Raw genomic sequence first — 25072 nt, 5'->3', positions numbered from 1 at the left:
AAAATCCTTAAATCAAAATTACCTCTAAATTCAACAAAAGTCTAGAAACAATTAATCATGAAGAGAAAACTAAACTTTAAGATTTTTCCAAAAACATTGAAGAATTGAAAGAAGTGAGATCTCTTAGGTGAGGCTTGGACTTTGGATCCAAGACACACTCATCGTCTACCAAATTTTTTAGTGAGAAATTAAGAGCAAAAGTTTACAAATGATGGAAGAACACTTGTGAGTTCTTTCTAATCACTTGTTTTAATGGCCAATTACAAGAAATTGAAATGATGGAACAAATACAATTTGTGATGCAAAAAGGAAAGGAAATTGAATGTGGCAGCTTTGGCTTCTCTCAAGAAAATTGATGTTGCAAATGATCTCTCACAAAGCTCATAGCTGCAAGGTGAAGTTTCTGTGTTGTGACCGTAAGCAAGCAGAGAAGTCTATTGCAAACTGCACTTAGACTCCCTTGCTGCAGTAGTGCCAATTCTACCAATCTGTCAGCCTATCCTCTTTGCTTTTGTGTACTCAATCTCCTCACTTCCTTTGATGCTTCCTTGCACTTATGGAGTCTGAATTATAGCACACCTACACAGCAAGCTAGTTCAGAACTTACACTGCTTATGATGCTGCCCATAATTTGCAATCAAATTGACACACGTAACCTTTTATCAAACAGGTTATATGCAAGAGTTCCAAAAAATTTTAAAATCAATGAATTAATCAGGTAGCAATCACAAAAGCACTTCAAAAGGATCCTAGGAATAGTTCTAGAGTAGATTGGACCATCAACAATGATTAACAACTGGCAATTGGATCAAAATAGCAGTGTTCAAAAAATATCACAAACTGTTTGTGATAATACCTCAAAGAGCAGTCAAAATTATGCAGAATTTGGTAAATCAGCCTCGACAATGACACTTTACTGGATGCATTGGTTCTTTCAGCTTTTTAATTTGACTTTCTTATTGTTTAGATCTTCTTAAAGATATTTTACAGAACCAAAGTAATCTGACTTTGCACAATCGATTCATGCTTAAAACAATATCTACTATGGACTAACTTTCATGTAAACACAAAATTTATGCAAAAACAAGTCGTATAGCAGCTGCAGGCAATGAAACAATACTTCTGATTTTCAAAAACAGATGCAGTGTGCTTTATAAGGATTTACTGGATTCTCAAAGATTGTTACCAATTCATGCACATGAGCTCATCATTTCAATTGTCATCGCTCATATATTGTGTAGAGAACATGTATCTCATAGATTTCCAGTTACAGGCGCAGATCACACAGTTTTTCAACCAGATTTTCAGACAAAAATTGCATTGCACATGACATATGATATAACAGGATTGATGCTCAAATTAAAAATTACTCAACCAACAAATTCAACCGATTAAAATGAAGAGACTCAAGCAAATCAAGGCTAGCATTGATCAAAGACTCAAAGATCCTAAAAAAAAAATTCAGAAACGTATGGAACAATAACAGTGGAATCAAGACAGTGAAGAAGTTTGATGACAGAACCGAATTTGGAAAGAAATGAAACTTATCTCTCTGCTCCAGCAACCATGCTCTGAATACCAAATGATACGGCAAGCCTTGGTGTGGATCTGCTGAACCAAGAGAGAAGTCACAAAACAGAGAAGTTGTTGGTCGTCAAGAGCATTCCGTCAGACTTCAAGCAGAGAATGCATGTCGACAATTCTAGCAGAAACACAGGCAGCGGAGAAAGTGTTTATGGTAGCGGAAGAAGATGTAGTCTATGAATCTATGGGAACGGAGGCTATGCTTAAGAGGTGGCTACAACTCAGGCAGCCTTCCATACAAGGAAGGAAGTTGTAGGGTAGAGGCAAGCAGAGAATGACTTTCGGTTGCAGAGAAAGTTGGCTCAATANCTTCAGCAAATTCTATAATCATCCAAAAGTGTGTACATGAAGAATGAGGAGGAAATTTATAGCAAAGTATTCCTCGCAAAAGCTAATCTAGACGGTGCTGAATAATGCCACTAATCACGNATCACAGTCCACATGGAGGCATGTGCTAAATGCTAAATATTTCTAGAAGGCACAACAAACACGTGCAAAAGATGCTAGTATTTGCCATGGTGTAATGTAATACCAGCAGCTACTTGTGGATGCGTGAAATGGATGAAGNAAGCATCTGGCATGTTCTGGAACTGAAGTCTTGTGTGCCTTCCATGTTGCAACCCTTCCTTTCTAAGCTCTCCCCCCTATGTGTAAAATGACTCTTTTGTCCTTCTTCTTAGTTGGCTTTGATGGACTTTATTTATTGGGCTTGGGCCCCGCGTATCGGCCATAGACACATCCTATTTTCGGCAGTATTGTTTGGAGGATGGAGCAACCGGAGCAGTTCCTAGGAGACGTCCTAGGAGGGGAGTAGCCCAGCAGGAGGATCTACCTACATATGCACCGGTACAGCAGCCGAAGCCTTTCCAGATGAGGGACATGTATATATCCATGATGAAGGCGAGGATGGAATCTCTCCGCAGAGGGCAGGTGGCCACTGCTAAGATGATTATAGGACTTTATGACCAGTCGCCAGTGCATAGGTGGACTATGGATGAGTTCTATAGTGCGATGGCTTGGCCTCAGGAGCAGGCGCATGGTAGTGGCTTTGAAGTATTTGGAGCCTCAGGAGGAGACGATGATGACCAGGAGGAAGATGATTTTGAGGATGCCCAGGATAGGAATGATTATGACTCGGATGAGGATATGGATTGACATGGCATCTACTGATGGATGTCTGCACTTAGAAAGGGATTTTCTTTTTCTTTTTCCCTTGTACTTTTGATTTTTAGATTAGGAGTTTTATTGTGTATGTCTATGGCTTGGCTTGTACACTTATTTCGGTAATGCCTTGATTTTATATAGTGCATGATGAGTCATTCCAATGATGATTGGATGTGGTTGATGATTGAATGTGTATGTGTTGATATCCAAGAATGGTTCACTAACTCGTGAACAGATGTGTGATGGTTTATGATTGTGATTGTGATGCTAAGCAGAATACATGTGTGAGAAAGCATGTTATGTGAGGTACTAAACTCTAGATTTTTCATTGATATATGTACTATTCACAAAGAACCATGAATGATATTGCCTTAGTCTTGATGATTGAGTGAATTGCATGCATATATTATATGATCAAGGCCATGTCTGGAAGCCCTTTTCTTAGCCAAATTTTTGCCCATGATGTTTAAACTTTTATACCCTTTTTGAACCTTGGCCTTAAACAGAATGAAAACCCATGATCTGAAAATAGTTACCTTGAGTTGGGTTGAGACTAATTGTATGTGATGATAAGGTTCAAGTTTGGGGTTATACGGGGAAAGTTAAATGGTAAAGAAAAAGCATTGAGCTCAAAGTATGAAAAAGAAAAAAAAAGTGCATGAGAAAGAAAGAAAAGAAAAGAAGCACGAGTGAGCTCAATGTAAAAATAAGAGGGAAGAAGTTGGGAATGAGTAAGATTGGTGAAGCAGAGAGTTGTGTTTGAACTTTGAATGTTAATTTAACTCTCTTAACTCAAGGATTTTGTTATCCAGAAAAAGCAGTTTTTCTTGTTAGCCCAGCCTCATTACAAGCCTTGGAAAAGTCCTTGTGATAATATTGTTTTGTGTGACATGTGAATAGTAAAGAGTGGAGTGTCTCTTTAAACACTTGAGTGATTGAGTGAAACATTTGCTTGGTGAGAATTATGAAATCCATGTTTACATCTATGCTTAGTGGATTGGTCATTCATGAATGAAACATCTGTTGGAAATAATGTGCTTATATGAACCAAATTGGATTGAAAGCATGCATGCATTTTGATAGGATTCCACTGAAAATCTGAATTGTATAATGACTTGTTATGAGGAAAAGGATTGTTGGAAAGTATTGAGCTATTTGATGATTAAGTGGAAAGCCAAGTTTTGTTCTGTTTGCTTAAGGACAAGAAAAGTTCTAAGTTTGGGGTTGTGATAACGATATAAAAATCGTTATTGTCATGCATAACATTGATATAAAAACACACCCTTTGTAGCTTAGAATGAGCTGAGAATCAAGTAAAACACTTAAGATGAGTCACATGAGAGTTAAAAGTTGTTTTTAGAGATATTATGCTTGTTTTGCATTCTTTTGCAGGGTTTTGATGAATATTAAGGATGGAAGTGAAGTAGGAAGGTCATAGACTCAAGAAAAGAAGAAGAAAAAGGAAGAAAAGAAGAGTCTATAGACCGCTCAGCGCCAAATTCCAGTGCTAAGCGCCCAAATGCGAGGAGAAGTCTCTGCCTGGCGCCTAGGCGATCCTGCTGAGCNCCNAGAGNGATTAGGGGCAAACCGCTCAACNGTGAGATTGGCCGCTNAGCANTGGCGCGGCTTGGAGGCAAACCCCTNNGCAGTTNANTTAGCNGCTCAACGGTGATATGTTTTTATGGGCTTGGATTTTGATAGATTCTGTTATCTTTTTGGCCTATATATAGNCCCAGTGCAACTTNAAAACATATTCTTTGGTANAGGAAGACGTCNAGAGCTACTTTACACTCCTTNNAGNAGATTTCTTGGATGCTTAGGCTCCTTTTTATTCAATCTANGGTTTNCTTTTCTATTCTTTCATTATATTTCATCTANTTTCACCATGACAATGGTGAACTAAACCCTTTNTTGTTGGGGAACAACGTAATCTTTTGAAACTCTCATTTATCCAAATTTTTATTTATTTCATATGCTTGTCATATACTTGGTTTATCAATTGTTGGGTTCTCATCTATGCTTAATGCTTTTATCGTTTAACTCATTCGGTAAAAGTTGTTTGTCTTTATTAATACGGGGACGTACGGTAATGTCATGAACTGGTGGGAAATTCCTTGATTATGATAATATCGCCTAGGGATAGGGGTAGGACGATTAATTGTATTTTGCTTCTGTTCGATATGCATTGTTAGTTACTAGGGGAGGCTAGGGATAGCAAACCGGTAATTAATAGTAGGCTCTTTTCACCGATGGATTGGGTTAAGGGNAGACTAAGAAAGTTTGCATGACAATTGGATAAACAAGTGAATTCAATAAGAAGAGTAGATAAATGAGAGTGGATAAGATGAAATTGTAAACCCCAACAACTAAATTCATTCATAGTTTTTCCTTGCCAATTGAATCACTTGCATCTACATGTTTAGTTTTTGTTCTTTGCATTCAAAACTTAAACTTAATTCTTTTCTCAAGTCTTAAGCAATTAGGTTACACGAAAGATTAGGCCAGCAGAGGGCATTCGAGTTGACGAAATCACCTCTGTTCTGTTTGGTGAGAGAGTTTTCGTCTATGGGGGCGTTGTGACTGAAAAGCTTGAAAGTCAGTGTTCTTCATCCATTTCTGACTATGGATAGGCTTCTCGTGATGTAGGTGATTACGCTAGCTATTTTACCATTAAGTTTATTCTACTAGATTGGGCAAACAATAGTTGTGTACATAGAACCCTAGGTTATCAATCGGCCATTAAACTAGTTGCTTGTGGGGGGATGAAAGGATTTTCCATGGTCGAGAAGTATCTGCTGGGGATTTCTTTTATTTTTACTGATCGGTTTATCACGTCCACTTTCCTCTTGGAAAATAATCAGCTGCCTAGAATTCAACGACATGAATTTGAGGGTGTTTGACATGTCTTCTGAATGATCCTTTTGGTTTTTGTATTTCTCCTTTTTTGACTTGGGCTTGTTGATTTGTTAACAGCCTCAACCTGCCTGTTCGTCTGGGGATGTTTAACGGGGCTAGTTACGTGCCTAATCCCTAGGTTTGAGTAGAATTCTCTCAACTGACACAATTTTTTTTCTCAGTGTTTCTCCCTCTCTCATAGTCCTATTAGACATTACTGCCAACATGACATCAGCCTGTGTAACATCCCAATAATTATAGTATTAAACTATTATATAGTTATTACATTCTTGATATGATAGAACAATCATAAAAACGAGGAATAAAAGTTTTCCTCAATATACAAACCATCACTCAAATTGTAAACTTAATACAATCCAAACTTAAAACGATTAAAACAAGGATCTCGTCCATAAGAGCTAAACACTAGTCGATCCTCCATCTAACGCCTGTTCCACCAACGTCTCACCACTTACAGCTCACACCCACCGGATGATCATCGCCGAGAGAAAACGCACAACACAACAATAACACCTAAACAACAAATAAAGCAAGGGTAAGCTAATGCAACAAAATAACATGATGTTTTTAAATTAATAATATAATTTCTAACTTGTAAGTTAAATCGCTTAATAATACAATAAACACACCATGATCATCATAAACTCAACTCATTCAAATAATCGTATGAATATTGAACTTTAAACAGGTTCTACACTTGCAGTGGTACTTTACTCAGATACATCATATCCTACTCTGTCCCCCAAAGTGGATCTTCGGATATGGATGCACCTACTTGCTAGCTCAATTATCATATCCTACTCTGTCCTCCCAAACCGGATCTTTGGATATAATTACAACCACTAAAGCTACATCCTTCCTACTCTGTCCAACTTCTCAAGATGGATCTTCGGTAAGGATTTTCCACTCTCTACCACATTACCATTACGCTCAATTACATAAATTTCACATCCAACATGATATAATACATACAACACAAAAAGTAATGGTAAACTACCATAAAAAAATAATTTTAATATAAACGTTCAGGGAAACTAAGAAGTTGAATCTGGCAAAGCCAGTTAGACATCTTCTTATCCTTCCAGATAGATGTAATAGAAAAAGGATATACACTCAATAATTCATACAAACATCATAAAGTCCATCCATCCCCAAAAATCATACAAATTGAATATATCACAAAATAATTTAACTGCACATCATTTGTTTGATAAGAATTAGTTAAAAACACATCGAGTAGACTTCCAGGAAAGAGAGGTGCGTAACAATGGACAACTTAAGTACCAGGTCTTTCCTTAGCCAAAGTGTTCCTCAATGTGTTATTAACAAATTTCTTATTCACAGATTCAAAACAACAACATATAATATTATCACAGAAATTCAAATAGTTATACAACAAGCACATAGGTTTTTCATTAACAGTAATTCCACAAAATTTCAAGACATAAATAGTTAAAAAAAAATTATAATATAAAAATTTAGAAAGGTTAGCTCCCCTTACCTCTTTTCCAGACTTAGTTTCCTACTCAGAAGTTGTTACCCTGAAAATCCTCCAGAATCTCTACTCTCTTTGCAACCAAAATTTCTTCCTAATTCTTTCCTTCTCTCCTTTCTCTCTTTCTCTCTTATTTTTCCTCTTTCTTATGCATAATCCTTCTCCCCCTCCCTTGGCTATTTATAGCAAAAAAAAAAAATTAAAAAAATTTGACTATTCAAGGATTTTTTATATTATTTTATAAAAAAATAATATTTTAATCATTCACCACCCAATCTTCTTATCTGCTTCATCAATGTCTCGTAGGATGCCTTATCCATTAGGCACTATTCACATTTTTATTTTATTTCATTATTATTTTTTTTATTTTTTATTTTTTTTATTTTATTATTTTTTTACAAAACCTTCTAAAATAAGTTCTTAAAATTTTGAGTCCCTTCTTCTGAAATTATTATAATTTTCTATCATAAATTTTAATTTTTCTAATTATATTTTTTATTCTATAAAATTACTACTACTACTAATACTTCTAAAATTTACTACTATTTATTAAAATAGATATTTTTCATGGGTCTTACAGCCTGGACTCATCCCCTCTCTCATCCTTCCCCGCCGTCGCCAACCATACTCTTCGACTCTGATTTCGACGCAGACGACCTTTCCTCCGGCACGGAGACAAACCGCCACTCTGACCTCTCCGACTCCATATTCAAACCATACCTCGAATTCTCCAGCCACTCCGATGCCGACCTTTCGAAGATCCAATCATTCTTGACATCCTCCTCCGCTAGAGCTCTCTCGTGCCTCATCTGCCTCAAACGGATCAAACCCTCAGACCCCACTTAGTCATGCTCCTCCCTCTACTTTGTCGTCTTCCACCTCATCTGCATCCAAAGCTGGGCCCGCCAGGCATCGGACCTCACCACCGCACGAGCTGTCATTCGCCTCCCCATCTCTGCCGCCACGGCCCTCTGGAACTGCCCAAATGCTGATCGGAGTACCCCAAATCTCTCATTCCCAAAATGTATCTCTACTTCTACGGGAAGGTGGAGAACCCTCCGAACGATCCGTGGGTTTTGCCATATTCTTGCGGAGAGGTTTGCGGAAGACCCTTGAAGCACAATTGCGGGCACCATTGCTTGTTACTCTTCCAAAACTGGCTAGGAGGCAAATCGGATATGTATATCTTGGCCCTCGTTTTCGTCTCTGTTATGTCGATTTTCGTGTAGTTGCTCTCGCACACCCGTTTCAAACCATGTCGCGGCCGGTCTGTTCAAGACCCTCTTGTTCGCTTTCAGGGTTGGTCTCGCTTATCTGGTTATGCTTTCAATCATGTCTTTTAACGGTGGCGTTTTATTTGTTGCTGTGCTAGGTCAGACCTTGGGGTTTCTCATTACCACATTCGTTTTCAACAAATCGCCCCATGACGAGGGTTTCGATCTTCCTCCAATTTCTTGTTTTTTTTATGTTTACCCCTTTTCTTAATTGGCTGTAACATTTGCATATGTAATGAAACTTGAGGTGTTTTTTTTTTATGTTGATATCTAAATTACAATGTGTTTATGTGAATGGTTTATTTTGTGTTTGTTTATTCGCTTGGCGTCAAATGCTACCACTGGAATCAACGATGGTGACAACCATGGTGGTACCACACCTTTATTATTTTGGATGATTCTGTTCTATCCATCCATTGAGTTTTTTCACCCAGTAAGTAGCATCTAAACAATTTTTTCGCTGTTTTTGATTAGTGTTTAATTTGGTCAAGCATGTGTGTTTGGATAATATGGATGGATGATTCTCCACAACGTTTGGTTGTCATTCTTCGAGATTTATGATTTTGCTGATTGAAACTTAGTTGAGATTGAATATTTATCTAAGATTTTGATGGGTTCTATGTTCCCATCTCCCTTTTTATCTCTGCTGTTGAAGCACAATTGCGGGCACCATTGCTTGTTACTCTGTCATCCCAGGTCGTTCCCTTCTTGCCCCAGATCTCTCATTCCCAAAATGTATCTCTGCTTTTGCGGGAAGGTGGAGAACCCTCCGAACGTTTCCATCGCTGCCGTATGGGGCGGTTGTACCAGAGGAGCACTCCCCGCCATTGTCGAAATTTGTGTCGTGGATCCACTTTCGGGAGTTGGGTTGTCGTTCCTCGGAGCTACATGGTAATCCGATGGACCATCCGATCCCACCACCATTCGTTATGAGGGAGAGACGAGGGAGAGAGACGAAGAAAAGGTGGGAAAAACTTAAAAAAAAAATCGTGTCAGCAGTACACCGTTAGCCACATCAGCTCAGAGGACTAAAATCAAAGTTTCTTTAAGAAAGAGGACTAAAATGTACCTTACTTTGAAAGAGGGACTAAAACCAAAACAGCTTGATAGTACAGGGACTAAACATATTTAACCCTAAAAAAAATACAATTTTTTCAAACTCAAACCAGTTCGAACCTGTGGTGGGCCGGGTTAGCAGCTTTAGGAACAATGTTGCAATACTTGGTCTTAAAGGTGGCCAACAAACATCGAAAGGAAGAAATAAAGAAGAAACTCACATTTGGGAGGGATTTTCTGTAGCCAAGCCTAAAAAGCTTAGGTTTCCCAAACATAAAAATGAGAGGATATCTGTTAACAACATTTTCATAACAATTTTTTAACAATAGTTACATGTTATTATTCTATTAGTTTGTTTGAATTTATTTTTAAAAAAATATTTAAAATAAATCAATTAAAACTCACCATATATAATATGTAAGTTGTCAAAATATTATCAAGAAAAGTTATTAAAAAACATTTTCCAAAATGAAATGTGAAAAGTTTAAAAAAAATGAATTTTTAACAACTTTCTTAGAATCGTCTATGTGATAATTCATAATACCTCCGTTTCAAATATACCAATAAAATAGTGACACATTGTTAAAAAGATTTGTTAAATGTCATATCCAAATTGAAACCCCGCACCTTCAAGTTGCAATTAATTTCATTTCCACACGTGAGTAAAAAATAATTAAAAAATATAATTATTTATATCAATGACACGTGGTCATATCAAAATATAGTTAAAACTGATATGAATATATCGTTTTTCTAAAAGTTATTATATATAATAGAGATATTAATTTTTATAATGACTTTTAAAAATATCATGACAATATTTTATTTACTAATAATGTAAAACTATTTGGTAAATTAAATATTTAAATATTACAAATTTAATACCTTATAGTAATTTTAATTAAGTCTTTGTTAATTTTGATGAATTCTAAACATTTTTTTTATTTCATTAAGTATTTTTTCCTTTAATTTTTCTCTCGAGAGATGAAATAATTGTTGCTTTTGACTTTTTATTTTTAACTTCTGGATCAACCAACGTATTTTTCTCTCAAATTTTTATCAATTTATCAATCAAGTCAATATTTACAAATTGAGAGTGATAAGAAATTAAAATAAAGAAACACATTTACAAATAAATTAGAGACGATTTTTTAAATAAAATAATAAATATTTTAAACATATAACAACCTTTTTGGATAAAAAGAAAACTACAAATACTCAAATTTATTTTTTGAAGTAACTAAAATTTAATTAAGCCATTAATTAAATGCTGTGTCCGTGTTGAAAGCCAGCAAAACGACTACCCAACACTGCGTTCGATAAGGTAGAATAGAACACGCAGCACCTGTGTCCGTTGATTTTTCGTCTTCTTCTTCTTCATCATCGTCAAGAAACTCAGACCAAATAGCGTGTTGCAGAGATGGATTATTCGGGCTACAACTACCAGCAGCAACAGCAACAACATTCCTATGGCTACGACCCTTCTCAGATCCAAATCCAACCCTACGATCAATCCTATGCTTATCAACAATACTACGCATACAATTCCCAATACGCCTATTTTTCCAACACACATCAAGGTCAGTTTCAATTCCAACCCGAACCCGCTCCTCTTCACCCTCCCGGCGTCAATCCCACCGTTCCGGACTCCGCCCCGGTAAATTTTTCCTTTAACCCTTACAATTCTTAATCATGTTATGATTAAATTCATTTGTTCTGTTTAATTTTCATGTTCTTGGCTTGCTTGTGAAATTTTTATGCGGAAAATTATGTGAATGGATCGTGACCTAATTAAAATAATGGGTGGGTGTGATAATCTCTTCTAAAATCAAACTCAAAGCAAGTAGACACAGTTTTCAGTATCATGACCAATGTCAATGGGTACCAACTCTTTCACTTCTACCTCGGTAAAGAGAATGTTCCACTGATTCCTTGAGTTATCATATAGCAGAAAATAAAAAGCGGTCCTTGAAGAAATTGGGAACCACAAGAAAGTTGAAGCTCTAAGCATAATACTGGGAGGTCTGCCTGAATCATCCGCACTTTTCATTTGGTCCAGAACCTTACATCTTCATTGGCAACTGTTAATAGTGTCCAAGCATTTGCCATAGAAGCAACAACAGCAGTACAAAAGCTCAACATCACTCTTTCAGCCAGCCACATCATTTTTCTTCATCCTCCACCATTTTATAGCACACCAATGCTCCCACGGGGTATGTTCGTGGCCTTTGCACTTGCAAAACGTTCACACTGTCTATTCAAAGGTGCCACCCAGCGTTTAGCTCCAAAGGCAAGGCCAGAATTAACATAGCTTTTGTAAAGATTGTGAACTTTTAAGCAAGTAATTCGGACTGCCTCCTGAACAGATGTAGGACTATTAACCCTGAGTGACTTTTCTAACTCAACCATCAAATAGCTTCTGAGTTTCAGGGATTCCCTCTAACTTAGAAAACTGTTCCAGCAGTGAAACAGCCGTCTCTACAAATTCAGCCTGCCTCCCATAATCTTTTATGGTTTTTTAGTCATCTTGAAAGCCTAACTGTTGCTGTGAGGTCTGCAATTGACTTTTTTACCATTTCCAAAGATTGCCTCACTGATTCTTGAAGATCAAAGAGCTCGTAAGGATCCATCATCACCCAGCAAAACTGATACAAATGTGATAATTTTTTTTATTCTTTATCACTCTCACTGACTCACTTCTAAGCACCAAACACATACTCTCTCCAAAACTCCCTACGGTGGCAATCACACACATAGATATACAAACTAATAAACTAAATATATATTTTTGATTGAATAATCCCCTTCAAGTTCCCGCGAAGGTCTTTATATACACCATCTAATCCTCAAACTGAAAGTTTGGGATAGAACAGTTTAACAATTTCTGTTAAAAAACAACTATAAAAGCCCCAACTAACTCTGTAAAAGAGTTTATTATATTGGAATTGGCTCTGAATAGTGAGTTCGTGACGTGTTTGATAGTTGGAAATGGAATGGGGTTCATCAACCTGTGATTAGCAAGATTATGTGGATATGTTTGTGATTTTTGTGTTCATTGAGGCAACGGTTGCCATGGAAACTGCAGCCACCGCAGTGGTAGTGATTTTGCTGTTTTCCTTGATATTTATGGGAAATTGCAAACAAATGTGGTCTTCTGGCAACAATTTTCTGTCAAAATTGCCTCCACAATTGTGTTCACATTGCTGTTTGCAAAGCCTCAAAGACCTTGGACATTGCAAATGAAATTGCGGTTGCTGATTGGCTTTTTAAACCTTGGGAATGAGTAGGAGGGGTTTTTTGGTTGATTTAAACCGTATATTGGTGTTTGCCATCTTAAAAGATAATGATTTGTTGAGTGTGAGGGTGGGTTATGCCTTGCAACTCTGGCTCTTAAATTTGACTCAAAAATGGGATGGATGACCTACAAAATTCTTATGGGATAACTGTTTGTGATTATTTTACTTGGTAGCATTGTTTAAGACCCATATTGACCTTCCTATGTTCTGTCTAATATAAACGGTAATGTTGGCTTCTAGTTGGTGCTGTGAAAGTTTCTGTTTGAATCATCTTGAAATTTAACTTCAGTGCTTGTGATAGGTTCCTAATCAAGAACTCCACACACTCAACCAACACAGTCGAAAGTACTGTATAATCCTCTTTGTATTACCACACAATCAAGAATACAAGATACAATGGTTGCAGAGAGCTTAACTTCCCCCTACAGGACAACAAGTTCGTGTCAAACTATTATGAAATCCAAAAACTAACTTCTACAATCACCTAACTTCTACAATCACGCCCTCTCCTATTTATACGATCCCCTTTTCCCGCTTTTCCTAACTGCCTTGGCAATTATGCTATGTAACTTTTTTCCTTCTTCTATATACAAGTAATCTCCTAACATTACCCTCCTCTCCTTCAACAACCTTGTCCACAAGGTTGAACTCATGATATTGATCCTGGATAGTCACCAGGTATATAACTCCAATCCTCCCAAACCCGCATTGTTGTTCCAGAATCCCAATGAATACCAGACTCAACATGTTAGCAAGCAAATGAATAATCCCAGTGTGTAACCAAATGCAAATGATAAGTCTCCATCCTTGAGGCCCGTTCACAACATTATCCCACCGAAGGGCTCCCATCTTGGTCAATGTTGAAGAAGAAGGACCAAGCAACGGATTCTCCTGCATAGGTTCGAAGGAGAACCTTCCAAGGAACTTGGCCACGCAACCACCTTGGGGACCGAGGTTATTCTTGGGACAATTATTGATGTACATGAAAATAACAAAAACAACAATGTTAGCACCCACAAACATAGGAACCAACCATGTCCAATGGGTATCAGCTTCGTAAAGATTAGAAGACTCATGCGCAGTGTAGTTTTCCTCTGTTCTGTTGTTCTTGGTTCTCCCACCGCCAGTCTCAAGATCTCTTCTGGCCATAATTTTTTTTCTCTCGATCAAACCCAATTTCGAAGTCTCAATCTTTATTCTGTAAGGATGCTTTATATCACAAGGTGGTGGTAAGCACTGTGCCTCCTGAAATACTCGGTAATGTGCCTACAACACCACTCCCAATTCTGCTTTCTGCTCTCTTGTTAAGTCATCAGGCCACTCACCGCCAACCTGCTTCTCCACTAAGCCTAAATCCCGCACCAAAGCCCATGACTCAGCATCTGTTAACTTTAGCAGACTTTTTGGCTCAACCAGCTGTCGGGATAAAGTTGGATCACCCCTTATCCGAATCCTTTTACCCTCTAGGTAATACACCATGGTCGTTTCTCCCCAATTAATCATTACTTCCCCCAACTTAGCTAGCCATGCAACGCCTAATATAACATCGACCCCGCCCAATTCGAACACATAGAATTCTTCCTCCACAGTAGCTTCTTCCAAACTTCCTCTAACCTTCTCGCAACGTCCTCGGGTCATCCTCCGGTGCCCATCGCCTAGACTCACCGGATACGTTAGCGTGATTGTTATGGGTAGTTTCAACTCCTCCGTTATCCTCCAATTCATGTAGTTGTGGCTTGTGCCACTATCTATGAAAACTACCACGCGTCATTCTCCAATATTCCCTGTCAGCTTCAAGGTTTTGGGCGATGTTAACCCTTCGGCAGAGCAAGCTGACAACTCCATGGGCTTCTCACCCTGGTTTATCCCTCTCCAACCTCATCGTCTTCGTCCTCCGCTAGCAGCAATACTCTCAAGCTCTTCTCCGAGCACCAATGACCTGGAGCAAACAGACCCGCGCATCGAAAGCATCGACCTTCTTCCCGCCTCTTGAGATATTCTGGGTAAGGTAAGTTGTTAACGATTCTTCCCCTACTATTGCCTCCCCCATCGGTACTACCCCTCGCGTTACGCACCGTCGATGATCCCTGTCTTCTGATTGTTCCAGCTCCCTCGGCCCTACCTGACCGACTCGTGGTTTGACAGTCAGTATCGCCTCTAATGATCGTCGTCGTGGCTCGCAACCCACTGGGTTTACTTTGACGCCATTATACTTCCCCTCGTGCTCGGCACATTGCGTCTTTGACATCCCTTGCGATCCTCATCGCAACCATCAATTCCTGAGGATCTTGGATCCGTACTTGCCCCTTAATATCTTCCGTAGCCCAGCCAGGAAAAACCCCAATATCAGCTCCTCCAGAAGCCCCTGGGTCTGATCCAGTAATATTTCAAAGCTCCTAACAAATTCCTCCACTGTCCCATCTTGCCTCAGCGTTGCCAGCTGCTCGTACATTGTCCCCCGAAATCCACCTTCGAAGCGATTAATCAGCCCAGCCTTCAAACCCGACCAAGAACGGTTCTTGGCTTTTTCCTTCCAGTATTTGAACCAATAACTCGTGCTCCCCTCCATGCCAATGTAAGTGAGTTCTACCTTATCCTCCTTTGCCACTCCGTGGATGTCAAAGAACCGTTCTGCTCTGTTGATCCAGCTGTGAGGCTCCACCCCTTCAAACGACGACAGCTCCACCTTTTTCTGCCAATTCTGTTGTATCCCCCATTATTGCGCCTCTCGTGATTATCATTCACGGAGCTGTTACCCCCTTCAGATTTCTCATCCTGATTATTCGTTCCTTTTTCCATAATCCTCACCAATTGCTGCATGTCACGACGAATCGCCGCGGTCTCCACTTTAATTCCCTCCACTGTGATTTCAAGATTTTCCAATCGTCCCTCCGTCTGGCTCTCCATCTTCGTCATCCGCTCCTCTTGATCTGGTAGGTCAGACCAAATTGATAGGTTCCTAATCAAGAACCTATGGAAAACGAACTCCACACACTCAACCAACACAGTCGAAAGTATTGTATAATCCTCTTTGTATTACCACACAATCAAGAATACAAGATACAATGGTTGCAGAGAGCTTAACCTCCCCCTACAGGACAACAAGTTCCTGTCAAACTATTATGAAATCCAAAAACTAACTTCTACAATCACGCCCTCTACTATTTATACGATCCCCTTTTCCCGCTTTTCCTAACTGCCTTGGCAGTTAGGCTATGTAATGTTTTTCCTTCTTCTATATACAAGTAATCTCCTAACAGCTTATGTCACATGGGATAAAGGTTTTATTCTGAATGAATGCTATCAAGCTATCAAGCTCGAAGTGGTTTATAGGTACACAAATTCGTAACACTTGAAATTAAGACAAATAAATATATTTCTACAGGGTTGAAGACATCCCTCTCACAATCTGCTATTTATAATGAAAAACTAGGTACAACTATATGTACAACTCATAAATTGTTTAGCACATTACACCTTACTTAAGCTAATGATGATACATAGACATAACTATTCTAACACTCCCTCTCAAGCTAGAGCATATAGATTCTATGAACCAAGCTTGGAACAAATAAATTTAATCTGAGATCCCCTTAATGACTTGGTTAACACATCTGTGAGTTGATCATTTGATCCAACAAACTCAGTATTTCTTTTGTTAACAAATTTTCACGAACAAAACGACAATCAATTTCTATATGTTTAGTTCCCTCGTGAAACACTAGGTTTGATGCAATGCGGAGAGCAACTTGAATATCGCAATATATCTTCATAGTCTAGATGTCACAGAAGTTAAGCTCTTGAACAAACTGCTTCACCCATACAAGTTCACATGTTAGTGACATCATTGCCCCATATTCAACTTCAATTGTTGATCGAACCACTATATTTTGTTTCTTATTTTTCCATGAAATAGTGTTTCCTCCAACGAAAACACAATATCCAATAGTAGACCGTCTACCAATAGAGGAACCTGCCCAATCTGCATCACAATACCTAAAGACTTGAATGCTTCCTTTTTCTTCATATAACAACCCTTGTCCGAGAGTCCTTTTGATATACCTTAGAATGCGAATGATAGCATTCCAATGGCCAACAGTGGAGCCTGCATGAACTGACTAACCACTCCAATTACAAAAGACAGATTCGACCTTGTAATAGTAAGATAAATCAGTTTTCCAACAAGCCTCCTATATCTCTCAGGATTGAAGAATAATTCCCCTTTTTTTGTCGTTAATTTCTTATTTGGGTCCATACGACTGTCTACCGGTCTACAATCAATCATACTTGTTTATCGTAATATATCAAAAAGCATACTTCCTTTGGGAGATTACAACTCCATCTTTAGATTGAGCTACTTTAATGCCTAAGAAGTATTTGAGGCTTCCAAGATCCTTGGTTTGAAAATGTCTACATAAGTACTCCTTTAGTTGAGATATTCTAGCAATATCATTTCTTGTAATGACTATATCATCAACATATACTATTAAATAAACATATTTCCCGAGAGATGTATGACAGTAAAAGACTGAATGATCTACTTCATTGTGTTTTAGCTCAAATTTTTGAACAGTGGAGTTGAATTTTCAAAACCAAGCACATGGTGATTGCTTGAGGCCATATAGAGATCGATGCAATTTACATACCATACCAAACTTCCTTAAGCAACAAACCTAGGAGGTTGCTCTGTATAAACTTCTTCCTCAAGATCACCTTGGAAGGAGGCATTTTTGATATCCAATTGTTGAAGTAGCCTGTGATGAATTGTTGCCATTACAAAGAAGAGATGAATAGTAGTCATCTTGGCCATGGGAGAGAAAGTGTCATAATACTCAATGCCATAAACTTGAGTGTATCCTTTTGCAAATAACTGAGCATTGAGCTGATCAATTTCACCATCAAGACTGACTTTAATTGCATACACCCGTCGGCAACCAACGGCCTTTTTGTCCGGGGGAAGGGGCACGAGCTCCCAAGTAATACTGTGGTCAAGAGCATGCATTTCTGATATCATGGCTTGTTACCATTCAGGATGATCAAGTGTTTCATTCACATTTCTGGTATAATCACAGAATAATAGGAAGCCGACAATCTGTGATAACTAACAATATTATAAATAGGATGTGGGTTTTGAGTGGAACGAGTACATTTTTTGAAAGCAATGAGCCAACCTGAATCATCTTCACTAGGAGGCGTGGTATGAAGTGACAAGGGAGAAGAATCTGAAGTAGGGGATTCACCACTTTCTTGGAGAAGTTGATTATCCATCGGGATCTTGTGTCAGAAGATATCAATATGTAGAAAGGAGGGTCCAGGAGGACTTTGATCAAGACTTGGATTGACAAAGACATTCGAGATATTGGACTCAACCACTAGCATAGGAAGGACTTGCAGGAGGATATGAACATCTTGAACAAATGGAGAGAAGTAACGAGTCTGTTCAAAGAATGTAACATTGGAAGACATGCAGTACTTCTTGGTTTCAAGAGAGTAACACCGGTACCCTTTTTAAAGTCGAGAATATCGCAAGAAGACACATTTGATAGCACAAGCGGAAAGCTTGTCTAGTCTTGGAGACATGTCATGAACAAAACATACACAACCAAAAACTTGAGGAGAGGTGTGAAAGAGAGGATCATTTTGGGAGAGAGAGGAGGAGGTCATCCTATTAATAAGAAAACATGCAATTAAGATGACATCCCCTAGTGATAGACAAGACTATGGACACCAAGCAAAAGGGTACAAACAGTTTCAACCAAGTGTTTACTTTTCCTTTCTACTATACCAGTTTGGGGTGGTATATGAGGACAAGTGGACTAATGTAATATACCATGGGAACTTAAGATTGTAGAAAAAAATGGATGAAAAGTACTCTTTGGCATTGCCACTTAAGATTTTGATTACTTGACCAAATTGATTCTTGATTTCATTCAAAAAGGATATGAATATGGTTAATAATTCAGAGCGATCTTTCACAAGATAAACCTAAGTACATCTTGAATACTCATCAATGAACATAAAACCAAAAGAGGAGAAGCCACTAGGTCCCCAAATATCATAATGGATAATAGAGAAACTATAATTACACATTGATTGGGACCTTTTTGGAAAGGTAGATCTAACATGTTTTCCTAGTTGACATGACCCACATTCTAATGTCTGGAAACCACTAAGTTCAAGATACATTTTTTTTTTTAATTTTGACAAATGAAGATGGCCAAGCCGATTATGTAACACTTTAGGACTAGGAGCTGCAACATAGGACACCTATGGACGAGATCCAAAATGGTATAATCCTCTAGCTTCATATTCTAATAACGTCGTGAATTATAATCAATATCACATAAGGGTTTAACTTCTAAATTATATCAAACTTTTGGCAGTACCCAAGTAGTGTGATGAACATTCCAGCTTCCACTACTGTTCACTTTTGTCCCTAATTGTTTACAGAAAGGCCTAAAAATACTAAACTACCAAACAAAAAGAGGAAAATATATTGATTTCACAAAGAAAAGAAGGAAGAATACAGCAAAGGCTCTGGCAATTAAGTACTAAGACAGGGTGACATTTGCCTGTCCGCTGTTTTCCTAAGGTGCAGCTTTGGCCTAATTTTGAAGAAGGCATCAATTTGGCCACAAAACAAGTCACGTATACATGTGCTTTGCATAGGTCACTGAGCTTGTCGATGGTCCAGGTGGCAAAAAACCCATACATGGAGAGGCACAACTTGGTTCAAAATCACAACTGCTTTCAAACTTGCGATGCTACACTTTTTGGAGTTGCATAGCTTCAAATTTTGTGATCACTATCCATGATTGGCCGCAATTGACATCATAGACTGCTTCTAGTTCCTGCCAATAGCTCTCTTAACCAAGGTTATCAAACTTGAGAGTTTATGTAAACTCGTGGAAGTTGAGTAAATTGGACTCGTAAACTCAACTCGTAAACACATAAGAGTTTACTTCAGATGAAAAAAAGTTATATTGTCGATAGCGATGGAGAGAGATAGAGAGGTGCCAAAGATAGTGACAATCAGGTCATGAAACCCTAAACCCCAAACGACCTCATTTTTCTTAATTTTTCCCTCTTTCAAGCTTGCAGAATCGCTCCAAACTTGCGATTCTACATGATTATACCAATTTCACAGTCGACTTACCAAGTTTACACAGAAAACGAGTTTACTTCCAAGTTAACTCGGAGGTCATGTTTGGGAACGTAAACTCACCTCATACGACTTTACGAGTTAACTCGTGAGTTTGATAACCATGCTCTTAACGACCTATAACTCTCTCAATTCATGTCCGTTGGTTCTCATGGATCAATTAATGTCATTAGGCTTAATCAAAACTATTTTTTTATGCATATTAGTTGATGGTGTGATATAGAGGAGTGGCATTCAATGCATCCAGAAACTTCTAGGGGATTCAAAGAGTGAAGTGATTTTGAATTAAGGCTGGTGCAGTAGCAGCACTACCATGACAGCATTTGAAAACACACGTTTAGCCCTAGAACACTATTTTAGTCTTTTAGGGGTAAAATATTTCACAAAAGGCTACCTCTGTTCTTTCACACTTTATAAGACACTTCTTTTTCCCATTTGTTCTGTTTTTAGTTCTTCCTTAGACTTCCTAACTCACATTTTACTTTTTATTTATTTATTTTATATGTTCTTTTTATATTAATTTCTCCATTGTCTTTCATTTTTTGTTAATTACTTTGTTCTTATTGATCCTAGATGGATGGTCATTCTGTAAACTGTGATATTATTTATCATGCATTTTTTCTGGTTTTATTTGTAACTTGTATTGTAACATTTAAAGTAGTGGTCATACTATTCCTTTCTGCTTGTATCTCTTCCACTAAAGAAGATCAGTAGAACCAACAAAAGCTATGGGTTCCCACGTCATTGTTTCAGATAAAGGCTTTTGGCATAGGATATTTTACACACAGCAAAGGCTTCGTATATAATATTTTCTCCAGTGACATCTTTGAACGGTTGTATTATATTCTATGCCAATCAGTTTGGGCTTTTATTTAGCTCTTGTAAGTTGCTTCGGTGTAGCTGAAACAAGATGACATAAGATCGATTCAGTCAAAGTTAAGGCATTTAATATGATTCACTCCTCCTTGACTTGATTCAACAAATTCCCTTCTACATCAACATGTCGGTATCTTAATTTCCTGACAAAAAGGGGAAAATAACATTTCAAGAAGTAAACGGAGAAGGCTGATTGAAGATTTTGCAACACTTACTTTTTAAAGATTTTCTTTTTGCTTTTAGAGCAAATAGCGTGCGGTGCTTCCTCAGCTTCTTTTGGGAACTTCTCTGGACAAAAGGTCGTTACTGGATTAGGTATTATATCCGCAGCTTTTCATTTAAAACCTTCAGAAGGTGTTGAGAATTCTGCAAACTTGGCCACAACACCCTAGAGTGACCAGATAAAGACAGGAGTTACATAATATAAGCACTATCTATTGTGGCTCATATCATATTTGAAGTCACAATAAGGCCTAATGCTGGTGGGTCTTTGCTGGTTGCTTTAGAGCTGATGTGGGCATCAGAACATTTTGTTTCTCTTCTTAACTGTTTGGCCTTTCAAAGCAATAATCGGTGCCTCACAGTTTAGAACTAGAAACTTATCTCTTTTTGTTATTCATTGAACATAAACTTTTATTTGATATGGTTTGGTTTCTTTTGTCAGAGGATGTTTCTTTTCAGTTTCAGACTTAGGAAAGCGTTGATGATATTTTCAGGACCATAAATTGACAACTTATCAAGGATTGCTAGATCGACAGTATCTTGAGGCTCATAGAGATAGGCATGAATTGGGCCAAGTGCCTTGTCCAAGGGTGGGTGTATTTTGTTGGCTAGAAAGTTAAGAAATTATCTGTGAGCCATACATGGTGTTATCTAAACCATAACGAGGGAATTACATGTCACAATGGCTTATCAACAAGTATAATTTTCAATGAAGGGATAATAAAACAATTTGAGAATAGCTTATCAACAAGTATAATTTGCTATATTCATCTTATAATAATGATATTTTGTTTGGAGATGAAATCGTCAAAGGTAATTATGAAAATGCTGAATGAAATACTGAAAGATTTCAATTTTATAACTGTTTCTTTTGACATTTCTCTATCTGAACATTACCACATTTCTTATTTTGTATCGTTTGTGTGCACATCTTGTCATTCTAATAATTTACTCTCAAATTTCTCGTTCATTCGTACCTGATTACTGTAACCATATCAATATGTTCTTGAATTCATATTTGAATTCTTATTTACAGACTGGACCATCTCAATACAGAGGTAGGGGTGGCCGGGGTGGTAGACCATTTAGAGGGGCTGGTCGTGGTCGGGGCCATGGTAGGGGACATGGTGTTGGGGGTGGTAGACACGCACCATCTCATTCTTCTGGTGCTGCTATTTGTCATGTTGCAGGTGCATCTGTTGCTGCTGGGACTAGTTCAGCGATAGAGCCTTCATCATCGGTGTCTGTGCCAACACAATTACCTAAACAAGCTCGAGTGCAACCACCGGCACCACGTAAGGTATGCTGTGAAATTTGTAAGGTTGAGTGCAATACTCCAGAAATCTTGGAGCAACACAAGAATGGGAAGAAACATCAGAAGAATATGAGGATGCATGAAGAATTGCAAAGGCGCAATGCTCTAAATGGACAACAGAATGCGCAAATTCCTACCTCTCAATTGAATTTGACAGATCAACCTAAGCAAGTTCAGGAGTCTGAGAATAATGGATTCCCAGCAGAAAATATGGGCTCTAGGGTTATAGTTAATAATCACGAGGACGAAACTCAGCAGCAGAATAATGTAGGAAATATATCTGAGGCTTCTGAAGCACCTGAGGCAAAAAACACGGATAACTCTGCCGCTAGAGGCCGAGGATTAAAGCGGAAGAAGAAAGGAGGAGGAAAAGGAGGTAAATATATGAGAACCAATGATGGTTTAAAGCCTGTGGAATCTGCACAAACCATGTCTTTTAGATGTGAGTTGTGTGACGTTAAATGTGAATCACAAATTGTTTACCAGAGCCATGTGACTGGAAAAAAGCACTTATCGAAACTAAGGCGTGCTCATGATCCCCAAGCTTCATCTGGAGTAGGCCAGCAGCAAGCTCTGTCTGGAGCACTCTTGGGGCTTCAAGCCCTTTACCCTCCTGACATCAATGCTCTGTCTAATGCAATTAATGCTCAAGTACAACAAGGTGATAATGATCCACAGGTACTTTTGGCTCAGCTTCTGATGACTGTACTATCTCAAGCACAAGTTACAGCAGCAGCCCAAGTGACAGGTGTCACCGCTGCTCAGATGCCTGGACCCATATCTATGGCTGGACCAAGTTATGAACCCCAGTTGTTGCAAACACAAGTATCAGAAATCACAGCACGTGCTAATTTGGATAATCCTTCTGCGGAAACAAAAACTGAGGTGTTACCTGATCCATCACTGGAGTCAAAAGCACAGCAAGGCTCAAGTGTCAGCGCCCAAATTGAAGGTGGTGGTTCTGAAACTAAACCGGTGTAAAATTCCCCCAATATATTTCTGTTGCGACACCCACAGTCAATTTCGGAATGTGAATCTCCCACCGCTTGGTAGGCCAAAGATGAGTCATTCTCTTAAATTTTCCACTTTTTTTCTTCCCAAAAGGGTGGTTATTAACTGTTGTTGGGATTTTCTTTTCTCTCAGAGGTAGATTTGAATATTGTAGGAATTTGCTCATATGGATGTTTGGAGTTGCTAGAAATCCTTTATGTTACTGCAATGTGAAAATTACCTTTTAGTGATCAAAGTCGGGAGCGGATCAGTGAACGTGTTTAACATTTAAGAAATCCGTTGGTCTGCTTTGAAATTCTTGCTATGTGCACTTACAAAATAATTTGAAAAAAAGATTACGTAATTTTGTTATTGGTTAATGTATAAGTTAAATTTAATTTGTAAAGAAGTTAATATAAAGGATTTAACAAATTAGTTCATGTATAACTTTATTGTATGAAAAAAATTATACATATTTATGAAAAATGTCATTTCAGCCGGATTCTAAGTCTATTTGGTTGTACAGACGTGTAGAAAAGTTGTTACTATTGGCAACGTGTTCAAGGGGACAAGAACGCGTGTTTGAACTATTTTTCTCTAAAATTACAATTTGAAAAATTTGAAAACCCTAATAAGATAACTTTAACATGCTAATTTTTGTGTAAGTATGTATTTTAGCTCAAGAGATTTTTGTTTCAGGGTTTGCTTTGAGGAGTTTTATGATGGAGAAAAAATTGATAACAGGTTTTTTTTAAGTTTAAATTAATTTATAAAAATATAATTTTCTAATTTGTTATTGATTACAGTTTTTTACAGGATAATTTATACAGAATTTTGGTAAAACATTTTTATAGAGAATTTGTGTCCAAACGTACTACATACTATAGATTTTGTATCTTCAAAGAGGTTTTAAAACCTGAAGCATGAAAGAAACAGAAATCCATGGCTAAGCAATGAAAGAACAGTGCAGGGTGGTGAAGTAGTCACATTACATTGTCAATGTAATTTTTACTATTATTCTGATTCGGCCTCAATATTGCAGTAGTAATATATAGCATTTACTATTAAGGCTCATACTCCCTAAACTAAGAAGGTTTCACGAAATGGTTACTTTTTTTATTTTATTTTAAATATTGGTTGGAGCTTATTTATTTTTTATTTTAATTTTTTTTATCATTTTTGTTTTCTCTCTCTTTTCTGTATGAGTAATTTATTTCATCTCACGTTTAGGGATGGGCAAATCGAATTGAACTGCACTGCTAAAAACTGAACTGTAAAACAGTTCAGACAAACTGAACTGAACTGTTTTTTGTTTTATCAAATTGAACTGAACTATATTAAATTGTACTAAATTACAGTATGAACTGAACTATTAACTGAATTGTAAATACACTAACTAAACTATTAACTGAACTATAAACTACACTAACTGAACTGAACTATTAACTAAATTGTAAATTGCACTAACTGAACTATTAACTAAATTGTAAACTACACTAATTTTAACTAAANTACAATATAAACTGAACTGAACTATTAACTATACTAATTTTAAACTGAATTGTACTAATTTTTAAACTAAATAGTATAACAATACATGTTCTTTTTAATAAAATTTATTTTAATATTTATTTTATTTTATTCATAAGTGTCTAATAAATTATTTTTAATTATTTAATATTATTATTTTTTATTTTATTTATATTTCTTTTATTATGAAAA

The 25072-nt window shown here is 37.5% G+C and overlaps 2 protein-coding genes across 2 annotated transcripts; one reads left to right on the top strand and one right to left on the bottom strand.

Moving 5' to 3' along the window:
• The first annotated feature begins 8414 nt into the window (after positions 1 to 8414).
• LOC106780092 lies at positions 8415 to 23668 on the top strand. The gene is made up of 6 exons (XM_022776867.1): positions 8415 to 8458; positions 9089 to 9324; positions 10814 to 11146; positions 21067 to 21122; positions 21540 to 21635; positions 22082 to 23668. Exons 1-6 carry the CDS (start codon positions 8415 to 8417, stop codon positions 23339 to 23341), a joined length of 2025 nt encoding a protein of 674 aa, XP_022632588.1. The 3' UTR covers positions 23342 to 23668.
• On the bottom strand, positions 11662 to 18041 carry LOC106780093 (RHOMBOID-like protein 2). Its single transcript, XM_014668336.2, has one exon. It carries the CDS (start codon positions 13932 to 13934, stop codon positions 13347 to 13349), a length of 588 nt encoding a protein of 195 aa, XP_014523822.1. The 5' UTR covers positions 13935 to 18041; the 3' UTR covers positions 11662 to 13346.
• Positions 23669 to 25072: the final 1404 nt, after the last annotated feature.

Source organism: Vigna radiata, unplaced genomic scaffold (assembly GCF_000741045.1).
Source record: "Vigna radiata var. radiata cultivar VC1973A unplaced genomic scaffold, Vradiata_ver6 scaffold_383, whole genome shotgun sequence".
Lineage (NCBI taxonomy): Eukaryota > Viridiplantae > Streptophyta > Magnoliopsida > Fabales > Fabaceae > Vigna > Vigna radiata.
This window is presented reverse-complemented; position numbering and strand designations above follow the sequence as displayed.